General features: G+C 75.3%; 1 protein-coding gene across 4 annotated transcripts; it reads right to left on the bottom strand.

Moving 5' to 3' along the window:
* Positions 1 to 406: 406 nt before the first annotated feature.
* On the bottom strand, positions 407 to 13,098 carry ZBTB7B (zinc finger and BTB domain containing 7B). Of its 4 annotated transcripts, none has more exons than XM_086768304.1 (3): positions 12,970 to 13,098; positions 1,537 to 2,540; positions 407 to 1,233 (listed from the first exon to the last, which is right to left on the bottom strand). In XM_086768304.1, the coding sequence occupies exons 2-3, from the start codon at positions 2,532 to 2,534 to the stop codon at positions 813 to 815; spliced, it is 1,419 nt and encodes a 472-aa protein (XP_086624430.1). In that variant the 5' UTR covers positions 2,535 to 2,540; positions 12,970 to 13,098; the 3' UTR covers positions 407 to 812. The 4 variants fall into 4 exon arrangements, with proteins under 4 accessions (XP_086624430.1, XP_086624429.1, XP_086624433.1 ...); XM_086768303.1 differs by lacking the exon at positions 12,970 to 13,098 and adding an exon at positions 12,078 to 12,175; XM_086768307.1 differs by lacking the exon at positions 12,970 to 13,098 and adding an exon at positions 11,984 to 12,010.
* Positions 13,099 to 13,102: the final 4 nt, after the last annotated feature.

Raw genomic sequence — 13,102 nt, 5'->3', positions numbered from 1 at the left:
ACCCCTCCCAGCACCCCATGGCAAGGGACAGACGCGCGGGGCCCGGGCAGCGCTGGCGGGGGGCAGCGAGGGGCTGGGGGGGGGCAATATATTACATCATCTTTTTAAATATAGATAAACTCTTATTTGAGGCAAATAGTGCCGGTCCCCTGTTCCCCTGGGGGGGGGCGCTGCGCCCTTGGAGAGGGGGGGATGTGCAAAGGGCTGAGGGGTGACCGCTGGGGGCCGGCCACCCCGGGGAGGGGGGGTCCCACAGGGCCAGGGTGGGTTTTGGGTGGGCTCACCCGAATAGTGCAACCGAGAGAAAGCAGCCGGGAGTGCAGGGGCGAGGGGGGCTCGCCGGGGAGGGGCTGCTCGGGGCGGGGTGAGGGGGGCGGGGTGGAGGCGGGGGGGCACACAAGCTATGTACAGCGCGGGGCGGCCCCCCCACCCCCACCCCCACCGGGGAGAGCGCGGGGCGGGGCCGCCAGGGGGCGCCCTGCCGGCCCCGCCCTGGTTGGGGCGGGTGGGGGGGCTCGGTCCGTGGGCGCCCCCGCCTGGTCCCGGGCCAAGGTGGGGGTTGGGGGGGACACACGACAGACTTTGGTCCTTCTGCGCCCCCCCCCCCCGCCCGCCAGGGCCCCACTGACGCGGTGGGGGGACCCAGGCACGGCGGGGGGTGGTGGGGACCCCCCCACCCCACTGTGCAAATCGGCCAGGGGGGAGTTTCCCCCCTTTGCATAACTGGGAACGAACCGTGACGGGGAAAAACGGGAACAGAAACCCCGGCGGGCACCGCACGGCTCGGCACGGCGCCCGCCGCGGCAGCAGCCCTACGCCGTCTCCACCGGCACGGCGTCATCCGCCTGCGGCCCTTCCTCGCCCTCCTGCTCCTCTTCTTCCTCCTTGGGCCGTCCCGGACCCCAAAAGCGGGTGATGGAGAGACGCAGCCCCTCCAGCCGCCCGTTGGAGAGGTCGAGGCCGGGGGGTCCGTCCGGCGGCGGCGGCGGCTCGTCGCGGCGGCGGCGGCGCGTCCGCACTTCCAGGCAGTTCTGGCCCTTGAGGTGCCGCTGGAGGTGGTCGTCCTTGGCGAAGGCCTTGTGGCAGAGGTAGCACTCGTAGGGCCGGGCGCCGGTGTGCAGGTGCATGTGGTTCTTCAGGTCGTAGCTGTGCAGGAAGCGGGCGCTGCAGCGCTGGCAGGAGTAGGGCCGCTCGCCCGTGTGCTTGCGCATGTGGATCTTCAGCTTGTCGTTCCTGGCAGGGGGACACAGCAGGCGTTGGCACGGGGCGGCCAGCATTGCTTGGCCGCGTGGCGCCGGCACCGGGGACGCGTGAGGGGTCTGGGTGCTGTGGCAGGGCAGGGGACGCCGCTGCGGCACCAGGCGCAATGCGGGTCACCGCGCTGCTCTGCGCTGCGCCGGGGCGGGGGGCATGGCGCCGGGCACCCGGCACAGCGGGCGGGGAGGGTCCGTCCCGCGGTGAGCGGTGGACCCCGGCAGACCTGTGCCGCGCCGGGGACGCGCGCCGGGCAGGGAGGGTCCGTCCAGTGGCACTCACCGTGTGAAGCGCACGCCGCAGACCTGGCAGGCGAAGGGCTTCTCGCCCGTGTGCGTGCGCATGTGGCGCGGCAGCTTGCCGGCGCCGTGGATGACCTTGTGGCAGACGGGGCACTCCTGGGGCATCTGCGAGCGGCGCTTGCGCACCAGCTTGTCGGGCGTATCCAGCCCGGGCGCCAGCGACTCGTGGTGCAGCGAGCTCAGGTAGGCCATCAGGTCGGGGTCGATGGCGTCCTCATCGGAGGCGGCCTCCTCGGGGGACAGGGGGGGCTGGTAGGGGAAGGGGAAGGGGTGCGGGGGCAGCTCCTCCTCCTCAGGCAGCTCAAAGCTGTCATAGGGCAGGGGCAGCCCCTCGGGCAGTGGGGGCGAGGGCGGCCCGGGGGGCAGCGGGGGGCTGCCGCAGCCCTCGGCTGGGGCGGGCGGCTCCTCAGCGTGGTGGTTGAGGCGGGCGCCGCGGGCTTGCAGGAACTTGCGGGTCTTCTTGCTGCGGCGGGCGGCGGGGCGAGGGGGCGGCGGGGCGGGGGCCTCGCCCTCGGGGAAGGCGGCGAAGGCCTCCAGGTAGCGGCGGGCGCGCTCGCAGTCGCCGTCGTCGGGGCCGGGGGCCTCCAGCCCGCTGCCCTGCAGGATCTCCACGCAGGCAGCGATCACGCAGGGGATCTCCAGCAGCCGGGCGGCGCGCAGCACCTCGCCCATGTTGGCGCTGCTGATGGTGAGCGTGGCCGTGTAGGCGAACTCCAGCAGCGCGCCCAGCGCCTCCGGCCCCACGAAGTCCAGCTCGCACACCTCCTGGCCCGGCCCCGGCCCGGCAAACAGCTTCTTGAAGTACCGGCTGGAGGCGGCCAGGACAGCGCGGTGCGTGCGGTACTCCAGCCCCTGCGTCTTGATGGTGACGTCGCAGAGAAGCCCCAGTTGCCGCTGCTCGTTCAGGCAGCTGAGCAGCTCGCTGCTGTGCTCGGGGAAGGGGATGCCGATGAGGTCGTCCTCCGGGCTGGCCATCATCCTCACCTGCGGAAAGGACGGGACGCTCGCTGACTGGCATGGCAACCCGCCGAAAGACGGCACTCGAAGGAAAACGTGCCGCGGCTGAAGCGGCGCCTCTGCCGCCCTGCGAGGAAACCACCGCGGCACGGGTCTCGGCGGTGGCGGCAGCGCCGGGGACTGGGGTTTTGGTGGGACACCAAACCGGGGCAGGCTGGGGGCCCGGGGGGTGCCCTCGCCCCCTCGCCGTGCCGAGGTCGGCGGGCAGCAGGGCCTCCGCCGCAGCCCCCCACGCTTCCTCTGCCACCCGCGCCGCCCCCTGTGCCACCACAGCAAAGGGGGAAATCTCAGCACGGCGCCTTTGAACGGCGTTGAGGTGCGGCGCTTCCTGCCCCAGCCCACCCACCCCCTCGGCCCCCCGGCACGGCTGGGCGCAGCCGCCGGCTCCCGGCAGCCCCGTCCTGGGAACGCGGGCCTCGCCGGCGGCGGGCGCGGGTGGGCGGGCGAGTGCTGGGAAGAGGGCCCCGAGGGCCGGGGGCCGCCCCACGGAGCCCAGCCGGGCTGGGAACGGGGGCCATGCTTCCTGCCACCGCAGATTAGGATCTGCACCCGCGCCGCTGGTTCCTGCCTCCGCTCCCGGTGGGGGCCCAGCCCCCTTCCCACCTTGCCCCAGCCCGGGGCCGCTCCTCGCCCAGCCCAGCCCTGCCCCAGCGAGCCAGGCCTTTCCCACGCCGCAACTGGCAGGGCTCGGCCTCAGCCCGAAAACGTGGCACTGCTAGCACGGGCTCCAGGGTCCCCACGGTGCTGGCATGAGGGGCCCTCGCGCACCCACGGAGCTGGCGCGGGTGGGCGACAGCCCACGGGAAGAGGGTAGGGTATAGGCCACGGCGGTGGCTCTGGTGCTGCAACCCGGCCTGCAGCCCCGTGCGCAGCCATGGGCAACGTGCTCCCGGCCGCCCAATGCTGCGGGGCAACACCGGGGCCGCGGGGCGACACCGGGGGGGAGGTTTGTCTGGTGTCCGCAGCCCTGCCAGCACCCTGGGCACACGGCACCGCCGCGTCCAGGCCCTCGGTGCTGCCAGAGCCGTGCCGCACCGACCCGAGCCACAGCAGACGGCAGCATGTGGCACCAGACGTCGCTGAGCCGTGCGCTGGGCCGCGGCCAGGCCCATTCGAACCGAGCCATGCCGGCCCATGCCAAGCCACGCTGCGCCGGCGGCGGGCGCGGGGGACGTGCCCCCTCTTGCCCGTGGAGGGGTGGCGCGGCCAGCGGCCCCCGGCGCAGGGGCCCATCCCCGCGCCGGCCGCTCCCTGCGCTTGGGCGGCCGCCAGCTGGGGCTGCCTCGGCAGGCGGCTGGGAACGGCCCCGGAGCAACCGGCTGCGGAGCCGCCCCAGCCGCTGCCGAGCAGGCCCGACCGGCATGGCAGGCGGCAGCCGCCCCTGAAACTGGGAGCCGGGCAGCGTCGAGCGCCCGTGGCTGCCATGGCCGGCCTGCTCCCTTGCCAGGAGCCCATCCCGCCACCGGCTGGGGTCCCTGCTGCCCGCTGCAGCGGGGGCGAGTGGATTAGGGGCGATTAAGCCCATCAGGGCCCTGGGAGCCAACAGGCAGCGACAGCCCGTGGTGGGATTAGGCCGGATTAGCAGCTGAGGCAGGATTAGGGGAGGCTCGAGTGGCCGTGGCAGGAGGGACGATGGGGACATGGCACCTGCTGAGGGCACCGGAGCCCTGTGGACCCCCAGGGCCATCGCAGGCAGTGGAGCGGCACCCAGATCCTCTGTCGCTGCTTCCCCCAGCCAAACCCCGCCAGCAGCGGGACGGACGCCCCTGTCCCCCGGTCCCCACGGCACCCCCGGCCCCACGAGACGCGCAGCCATGGGGCGCTCGCAGGGCCCTTCTGCCGGCAGGCACGGGGCCGGCACATGCCCATGCCGGGGCTCCTGCGCCAGGGGACGGCCAGGCCAGCGCAGTGGCCGGGGCCCCAGTCATACCCCGGCGGGTGGCGGGGTGCTCAGAGGAACGGGCATGGCCGCCGGCCTCGCCGTGCGGTGGTGCGGGCGGGAGCAGCCTCGGTGCCACCGGTGCCACGGTGCTCGCCATCAGAGGGCCAGCTCAGCCCGGCAAGGGAGCCAGGACCCCCGTCAGCGGCCGCGGGGCCGGATGCCTGCGGACGAGGGCGCGGGGCTGGGGCGGGGCGGGGGCGAGGCGGCAGCAGGAGGGGGATTTTCCATCGCACCAAACCGCCCGTTACGGCTTCTTCCCCGACACCCCCCGCCCCCCCGCGCATCCTCCCCGCTGGAGCGAAGTCACATGCTGAGCGGGTGCTGCCGTCGCGGAGATCGCAGCGGCGATAAGGAAACGGGGGGGCACGAGGTGTGAGGGTGTCGGAGCCGCCCCCGGCCCCCGGCGCTCCCTGGCCAATGCCGGAGACAATGGCGCAGGGGGCACGGGCTGGGGAAGGGGCTGGCGGCAATGCCCGTGCCCCCACCGCGCCAGGGCTTTCTCGGTTACGTCAATGCCTGCGGCCGGGCCGGTTTCGGCTGCAGCAGCCGCACGGGGCCGGGCAAAGGGGGGGTCGCTCCCCACACCCAGCCGGCTCCCACGGCGGGGCAGGCAGCAGCAGGAACAATGCCGGCGCGGGTCACCCTGACATCCCGCCGCCGGCCCGCGCCACCCGGCGCAACCGCCGCCAGCGCCCCGTCACCTGCCAGCCCCCGCCGCCCTGGGGGTCCGGCCGCTCTGGGCACAGTCGCACACAGTGGGATTGGGGGGGGGGGGCGTTCCAGCCCTGCAGCACCCACCCCGTGTGGGGCCTGGCCGCGTCCCGTGTGCCAAGGGATGGCGCCCTGCACGCGGGCACGACGCCAGCCTGCGCCCGGCACGGCCCCAGCTTGGGGACGGTGGGACGGGGGTGCCTGGGGGGTCCCCTCACCCGCTCACCCATGGGGAAGGGGGGCAGGGGTGCTGGCGAGCGCGGCCCCTGCCCGAGGCTGCTGCCGGGTGCCACCGCTTTCGGTCACAAGAGTCGCAAACGCTGTCGAGGGACTTCACAGCCGCACCGGGGAGAATGAGTCACCCAGGAAGGGGAGCGCAGCGCCAGCCGCCAACCCGGCCCCCGGCCCCCCACCCTGCAGGGGCCCCTCGGGAGCCAGGAAGGGGACCTAGGTGTCCGGGGGCATCCCCCCACCCACCCACCCATCACCCTGCCCAAAGCCGGCGGGGACCAGCGGTGACCCCGGCGCTGGCTGCCATGGTGCAGGGGGGGTGGCACAGCTGCGGGGCAGGGGGCTGTGCGGCCCCTCCGCCCAGGCGGCAAGGCAGGCGGTGGGCCGAAGTCCGGCCGGGTGGGTGGCCCTGGAGCAGGCACATGCCGGAGGCGTGCCGGGGGTCCCGCTGCTGGCGGGGAGGCGGCCGGGGGAAGCGGTCCCGCTCTTTGAAAGAAGAAGAAAACAGCGAGCAGAGACGAAAGGAAATGGTTTGAAGAGAGAAGAGGATAAACAGACACCCCTCGCCCCATGGCGCCGGGGAGCAAGCCCCACGGTACCACCCCGGCTCCCCACCGCCATCCGGCTCCTCGCACCCGCAGTGCTGCCCGCTCCCAGGCACCTCGAGCGCCTCGCGGGCACGGCCGTGTGCCGCGGCCACGGCGCAGTAGCCATCAGCGCTGGGGAAGGGGCTCCCAGTGCCGCGGCCCAGGTCCGCCCCTGCGCCCAGCCAGCACGGCTCGGCGCAGCCCCCGGGGCCCCCTGCCAGCCCAGCACCACGGCCAGGCTGCAGGCTGGGCGCGGGCAGAGCGGGCAGCTGCGGGACCGGCAGCGTCGCCAGCGCCAACCGCAGCACCTGCAGCGGGGACAAGCAGCCACCAGCCCAACTGAGCCCTCGCGCCGGCCCCCTGCCCGCTGGCCCCGTGCTGGCATCACGACCCCTCCCGCCGCCAAAACCTTCCCCGCCACCCGGGCCGGGCAGAGCCGCGTCCATCTGCCCAGCATCACCGCCACAGGGCACGGGCCTGGCTCTGCCAGGCCACGGTGACCCGGGCCTTGCTGCCCGTCCCGTCCCATCCCACAGGCAGCGAGGGCGGTGCAGGGTTCGGGCGACGCCAGCATCCCGGCAGCCTCCCGGCGGGTGCCAGGGCAGCTGAGCCCGGCCCTCCGCGCGCCCGGCCGTACCACACCGGGTCCCCGCCGCCATGGCCGGCGGTGGCGGGTGGGTGCGCGGCTCACCTGGCGTGTCCCGGCGTGGCTCGGCGCTGCACCGCGGCCGGCTCGGCGGCCCGCGCGCGGCAGGGAGGGGAAGGCAGGGTGCTGTGTGAACTTGGCCCCGCTCCCCGCTGCACTTGAGCGCAGGATCCCACCTCAAAAGGAGTCGACGCCCACACCCCGGGTCACGCACCTCCCAGCCCCGCTTCCCAGAACACACACGGCATTAACCCTTCGCGGCCGGTGCCGCGCCGTGGGGCGCCAACCCGGAACCGGGCAGGGGCATCCCCTCGGCCCCCTCCCGCGAGAGGAAATTCCCAGAGCCGGCAGGACGGGCACCCCGTGCCGCGGGCATCCCCTCGCCGCCGTCGGCATCGCCTCCTCACCGCCTGCGCCGGCCCCTCGCACCGAGGCGTCGGACGGGCCCTCGCCTCCCGCTGCCCCGGGGCAGGGCGCTGGGCGCTTGCCGCCGGTCGCGGCCGGCCCGGGCCGAGCCGGGAGGGCGCCTGCGCTTGGCGGGAGCGGGGCTGCCACCGCGGGGCTGGGCTCGCTGCAGCGTGCCGCGGCCTGCCTGGCCGGCCCCGGAGCAGACACACGTCCCGCTCTGCCCCCAGCACCGGTCCCCAAGGTCCCACGGGGGACGCAGTGACCCGGGGAGGGGGCTCGAGCCGGACTGTGGCGCCTGGTCCCCTCCGCTCCCACTGGGGCCGGCTGCAGGTTCGTGCAATTTCTCCCCCCCCGCCATAATTACACCTCTGCGTCCCCAGCTAAACAGCAATTAGAGCCCAGGGAGCGTTCCCCACACCCCACCGCCGGCACCCGCCACCCGCCCCGGCCACCCACACCAGCCGGGCCAGGGCTGCGCCGGGACACGGTGGCGGGCAGCCCCCCCAAGCAGGGGCAGCCCCGCCGCAGGGCCCTGGCACAGCCAGGGGTGCCGGTGCTGCCGCAGCACGAGGCCGGACAGAAAGGGGAAGAGCCTTGCGCCAGCGCGGCCACGCAGGGAGGGGCCCCGCGGCCCCAGCAACGTTCGCGGAAAGTGCCGGCTTGTGCAAGAGCCCGACCACGCCGACGGCAGCGGGGCGGGCAGAAGGGCAGCGGCCGTGCCGGCGCCTCGCCAGCGCGTCCCAGCATGGCATCCTGCCTCCTCCATCGCCGGGCAGGAGCCGGCCGTGGCGCCGCGGGTCAGCCCGAGGCCCGGTGTGCGGGCAGCACACGGCCGCGAAGCGGCGCTGGACGCGGGCGACCCTGCCCGCCGCGCTGCTGTGGGCTGACCGGCTGTCCCGGTGCGGGGGCACCGCGAGGGGCATGGTCGCAGGCCGGTGTCCCTGGGAGGAAGGGAGGGACGCGGCACCTGCCTGCCAGCCCCGCGCCTGCCCTTTGCTCGCCATAAAGGAGGGGAACGGCGCCAGCCCCCCCTGGCCCAGGTGTGCCAGGTGCTAAGGGCGGGAGATAAGGTGGGCGCGGCGGGCAGGGAGGGGCACGGCATGGGCATGCAGCCCTGACTCAGGGTTCCCGCTGGTGGCCGGGCCCCGCTGGGGTGAGTCACCACGTCCCCCCCCACCCTGGGGGGTGTCGCAACCGCCCACGCACCCGCGCCGACCGCAAACTGCTGCTCACCCCGGCTGGGGGGCACCGAAGCCGCTCACCCGGGGGGGAGCGGGCGGCGGAGGTGCTGGTCTTCGAGGACGAGCTGAGCTCCATCCATCCTCCTCTGTGCTTGCCGCTCGCCATGGCCAGTGGCACCTTGACCGACGTCACCAGCGACGGGACGCGGCCCCATCCCGCATGCAGCCGGCAGCACTCAAGCTCCCACACGGCACCAGCCCCTCTCGCGCTGGCAGGATGCGCACCCCTGCCATGGGCATCCCCATCTCCCCATCCCAACTCAGGGGATCCTGATCAGCTAGGACGGGGATCCTGCAGCCGCCTGCTCGCCCACGGGTGCCCAGGGCAGAGGTGGCTGAGGGCGCAAGGCCTGTGGGTGCCCCCTGGGCCCACAGCGAGTGCCACCATCCTCAGCGCCGCGGGAGGCCAGACACAGTTTGTCCCTGGCTGCTCCCTGCCAGGGCGAGCGGGGAGCGGGGCCAGGCGCAGGCGGAGGGAGGGAAGGAGGGAAGGAAGGGGTTGCCGAAACAGAGCTCGGGGAACAGGAAGGAAACGGTCAACAGCAAACCCCACGTTCGACCACCCTGGCACGGGGTCAAACCCACCCACAGGTCACCCAGCAGCCGGAGCCGGGGACAGGGCTGCGGTCGTGGCAGGCTACGAGCCAGTGCCGAGAGGGGCACGACAGAGCCGGGCCTCCTGCTGCGGCCCAGCCTGGCCGGGACCCTGCCGGGACGGGGCGAGCCCCGCAGGCACCCCAGCAGCCTGGGCCCGGGCACGGCGGTGGCGCTGGCAGCAGGACCAGGCTCTGCCAGCCCGCAGCCTGTCCCGCTCCTGGCCCCCGGGTGAGCCGGTTCCGGTGCCGCTCGCGCCGCAGCGTGGTCAAAGGAGCCCCTTGGGGGGCAGCCAGACGCCCAGGTCCCACCACCTCGCACGGCCCTGGGGTGCCCCCCCAGGCCGGCAGCACTTCCTGCCCGCCATGAGATCCCTGTCCTCACGCCCTCCCGGGGCCCGAGGACGGGGCCTGATGCTCCGTGGGGTCACCCAGCAAGGACGGTGCCAGCCCACGGCCCCCCCTCCACACCCCTCGAAATAGCCCGGCTTCCGCCCCCACGGCAGCTGCCTGCTGCCAGCTCCCCGCTGCCCACGGCTGATCCCGGGGAGGGAAGGAGGGGGCAGGCGGCTCTAATCCCCCCCCCCCCCCCCCCGAGCCCGCTGCCAGCCGGGCCGTGCCCGCCACGGCCTCCCTGACCCACGCAGCGCCGCGCTTGAGACCCCCGGCCAGCCCCACGGTGTGGCGAAGGCGACGGCCCTGGCCCTGCGGCGGAGCGAATCCGGGGCGGGGGGGCAGCTGGCCACGCAGCCCCATGGCCGCACGCGGGGCCGTCCCTGAGCCGTCCCCGCCGGGATGTCCCCATCGTGCTGGCTGGCTCGGCGCAACCCGAGCGGGACGGGAATCCCCTTCCCCACCCATCCTAGGCCCCGGCGCGGGTCGAAAGCGGAGCACCCCCCTGTCCATCCCCAGCGCGGCCCCCAGCCCCATCTCCCCAGCGACACCCGTGGAATTGCCAGGTGCCAGTGTGCCCGCCGCGTGCCAGCCGGCCCAGTCACACTCCCCAGCCCGCCGGCGTCCCAGGGCAGGCAGCGTCTGGCACCCACCCTGCCTGGAACCCGGCGCGTGGCAGTAGGACCTCGTACTCACCGTCCCCTCTGGCCGCTGCCCATGGGGCGCGGGGACGCGGTGGGGACAGCCGGGGCAGAGCCGGGCACGCAGCGCAGCCGAGGCTGCCGGGAGAGGCCAGCGCTCGCCTGACCTACTTCTCCTTCCGCATCACCTGCTTTCATTTTCCCTCGCCACGGCTCGGTCCCCTCTGCCCGCCCACGGCCACGCGAAGTCACGCCATCGGCTCCAGGGACACGGGGCGCCCAGGCGCCCCTCGCACCAGCGCGCACGCAAACCGGTCACCCGTCCCCAGACACAGAGTGCGGTGGGGCACCGGGGGTGCTGAAGGTCACCGGTCGTGACACCGGCACCGGGCACGGCCGCCTCCCCCGTCACCCGCGCGGCTGCCCAAGCGTCACCTCCCTGGCACGAAGCGAGTTTGACGGGTCTCAGCCCAGCCCCTCGTCGGGTCCTCCGGCCGCCTCGGGGCTTGCTGGGGTGTGGACGCGCGGCTCCCGGGGCATGTCGGGGACGCCAGCGCTGCCGTGGGGAGCCGGGCAGGCGCCAACCCCCCAGACGGGGCGGCCTCCCCCGCCGGCACCCGCAGTGGGGTTACCATGGAAAGGCGGCGGCGGCGGCGCAGGGGGAGCGCGGGCTCCCGGGGGCTCCCGCCAGCAGCCCGTGCACTGCCAGGAGAGATTTCTCCGTGGTTTCATCATCCGCTGCCTGCCCCGAAGGAGCAGTTCCCGTTCCACACGCCAGGGCAGCGACCACCCCTCGAGGGCCGGGGCGCGGGGGCTGCCTCGGCCCCGCACCCCCCGCTGCGCCCACTGCCCTCCCCCGCCGCGCTCAGGCCTGTCGCGCTCGTGCCACGTGTGCACCGAGTGCACGGCACCAGCTGGCAGAGCCGAGCTGCCACAGCCTCGCGCTCAGCACCGCGACGCTGCCAGCAAAGGGGGGGTGGCCAGGCTGTGCCCAAGCAGGGGGCTCGGGGGATCCCCCCTACCCGCCTGTCACCTCTCCGCACCCTGTGGCTTTGCCTGCCCCACGCCCCGGGTGAGGGGAACCCCCCAGCCCCACACCCTTGCCTGCCCCACACCTTCCCCATCTCCGCGCGCGAGCACAGCCGTTCCCTTCATGCCCGGCACCGGCATCGCCGCCGCGGCCTCGAGCGCCCGGCAGCCGCCGCCTGGCCCCGCCAGTGCCGGGGTCCCCAGCCCACTCCCCGCTGGTGGCGGGGGAAAACCAAGGCACGCCGAGACTCACCCGCGCCAGACCCGCACCGCGTCCCCTCGCCGGGCAAAAGAAGCCAGGGGTCAAGGGCGGCCGCAGCCCAAGTCGGCGGTTTCTCCTTCGGCGTGGGACACGGCGCGAGGGTAAATATCGCACCCCGCCCCAGGCAAACAGCTGGCCGGGGTGGGGGGAATCGCTGCAGCGGGGCTGGGTGCGCGCAGGGCAGAGTCCGCCAGCGCTCGGCGAGCGCAACCGAAGCACCGGGCCCGGTGGGCAGCCCTGCGCCCAACCCGGCCAGTGGAGCCCCCCGCGTGCCAGGCCCGCGGGCGCCGCGGCGCAGGGAGGCTCACCCTCCGCTCACCGGCGGCACCGGTGCACCGGTGGGGGGGTGGGATGTTCCCGGTGCCCTCCCTGCCCAGTGCAACGCGAGGATGCGTCACCAGGCCGGGATGGGCGGCAGCACCCCGTCACCCGTGGGGTGAGCCCACGGGTGGGTGGAGGGGGCGGAGGAGGATCCCGCCTGAGACGGCAGCACCGCAACCGGACCCTGGAGACCTGCCAGCGTCACCGGTTTCCCGGCAGCCCTGTGGGACCGGGATCAGCTCACGCGTGACCAGACTCCCCCCACCCCACGAGAGACGTGTCCACCGGCTACCACCGGGCACGGGCGGGGCGCACCCCAGTCCCCGCGCGCCGGGAGCGGGCGCTGCTCCACGCCCCGCCCGTGCCCGCCGGTAACCGGTAGCATTCCGGATCCACGCGACTCACCGCAACCGGCTTGGAAAAAAGCGGCCGCCGCACCGGTACCAGTAACCGCCGCCGGTCGGGTGGGTCCGTCCGCTCCCACCCGCCGCCCACTCACCTGCTGGCCCCGCCCGAGCCACCGGTCGCTCCCGGGGCTCCGGCCCCGCCTCCGCCTTCACCTGCGGCCGCCGCGCCCCCCCCACCCCCCCCCCCTCCGCCGCCGCCGCCGCCGCCGCCACCGGGGCTCCAGGAAGCGCCCGCCCCCGCTCATTGGGCAGCGCGCCGGCGGTCCGGCCTCCTATTGGCGGGAGGGGCCGCCCATCAGCACAGCCACGCCCGCCCCTCGGGAGGGCGGGGGCCGTGCGGAGCCCCCCCGGGACCGGGGGTGCGGGGGGGGGGAGGGGGGGAAGAGCTGAGTCAGAGGCGCGGGACGGCAGTGGGGAACGGGGCGGGGGGGGAGCCCCGCGGCCCCGCCGGTGCCTCGCCCGGTGCCAGGCGCCGAGGGCGGCCCGCTCCGCCCCGCGGGCACGGGGGGGCGGGGGAACCGGGCACGGGGGGGGGGGCGGCGGGGGGTGGAGAACCGGGCACCGAGAACCGGGCAGCAGACGGGGATGGAGAACCGGGGACGGAGAACGGGGACGAGAACGGGGACAGAACCGGGCACAGGGGACCCAGACACCGGGCAGGGACGGAGAACGGGGCGGCGGGAGAGGGGGGGTGGAGAACCGGGCAGCGAGAACCGGGCACCGGGCGGGGATGGAGAAGGGGCTGGGGGGGGCCGGGCCGGGGGCGGGGGCTGCCGGGGCGCAGCCCCTCGCAGGTGCCGGGGCGGGGACCCCGCTCCGCCGGTTCGGCCGCCGCCGGCCCCGCGCTGCCCCCGCTCCCTCCGGCCCCGCCGCTCCCCGCCCGGCCCCCCGCCAGCCGCAGCCCCGCCGGTACCGGAGCCCTCGCCCGCTCCACTCCCTCCCCACTTCCCCGGGGCGGCCCCGACGGTGCGGTCCCGCGCTCACCTCCTCCCCCCGGGGGCCGGTGCGGGGCCGGGGCCGGTGGCGTGGCAGGAAGGGCGCGGGCGGGGCGGCGGCCGCCTGCAGAGGGCACTGCGGCCCCGAGCCGGGCCCGGGGCGAGGAGCGGCGGCCACGCGC

This window comes from Chlamydotis macqueenii, chromosome 28 (genome assembly GCF_036417535.1).
Source record: "Chlamydotis macqueenii isolate bChlMac1 chromosome 28, bChlMac1.mat, whole genome shotgun sequence".
Lineage (NCBI taxonomy): Eukaryota > Metazoa > Chordata > Aves > Otidiformes > Otididae > Chlamydotis > Chlamydotis macqueenii.
Note: the sequence above shows the minus strand (reverse complement) of the source record. Positions and strands in the feature narration are given on the sequence as shown.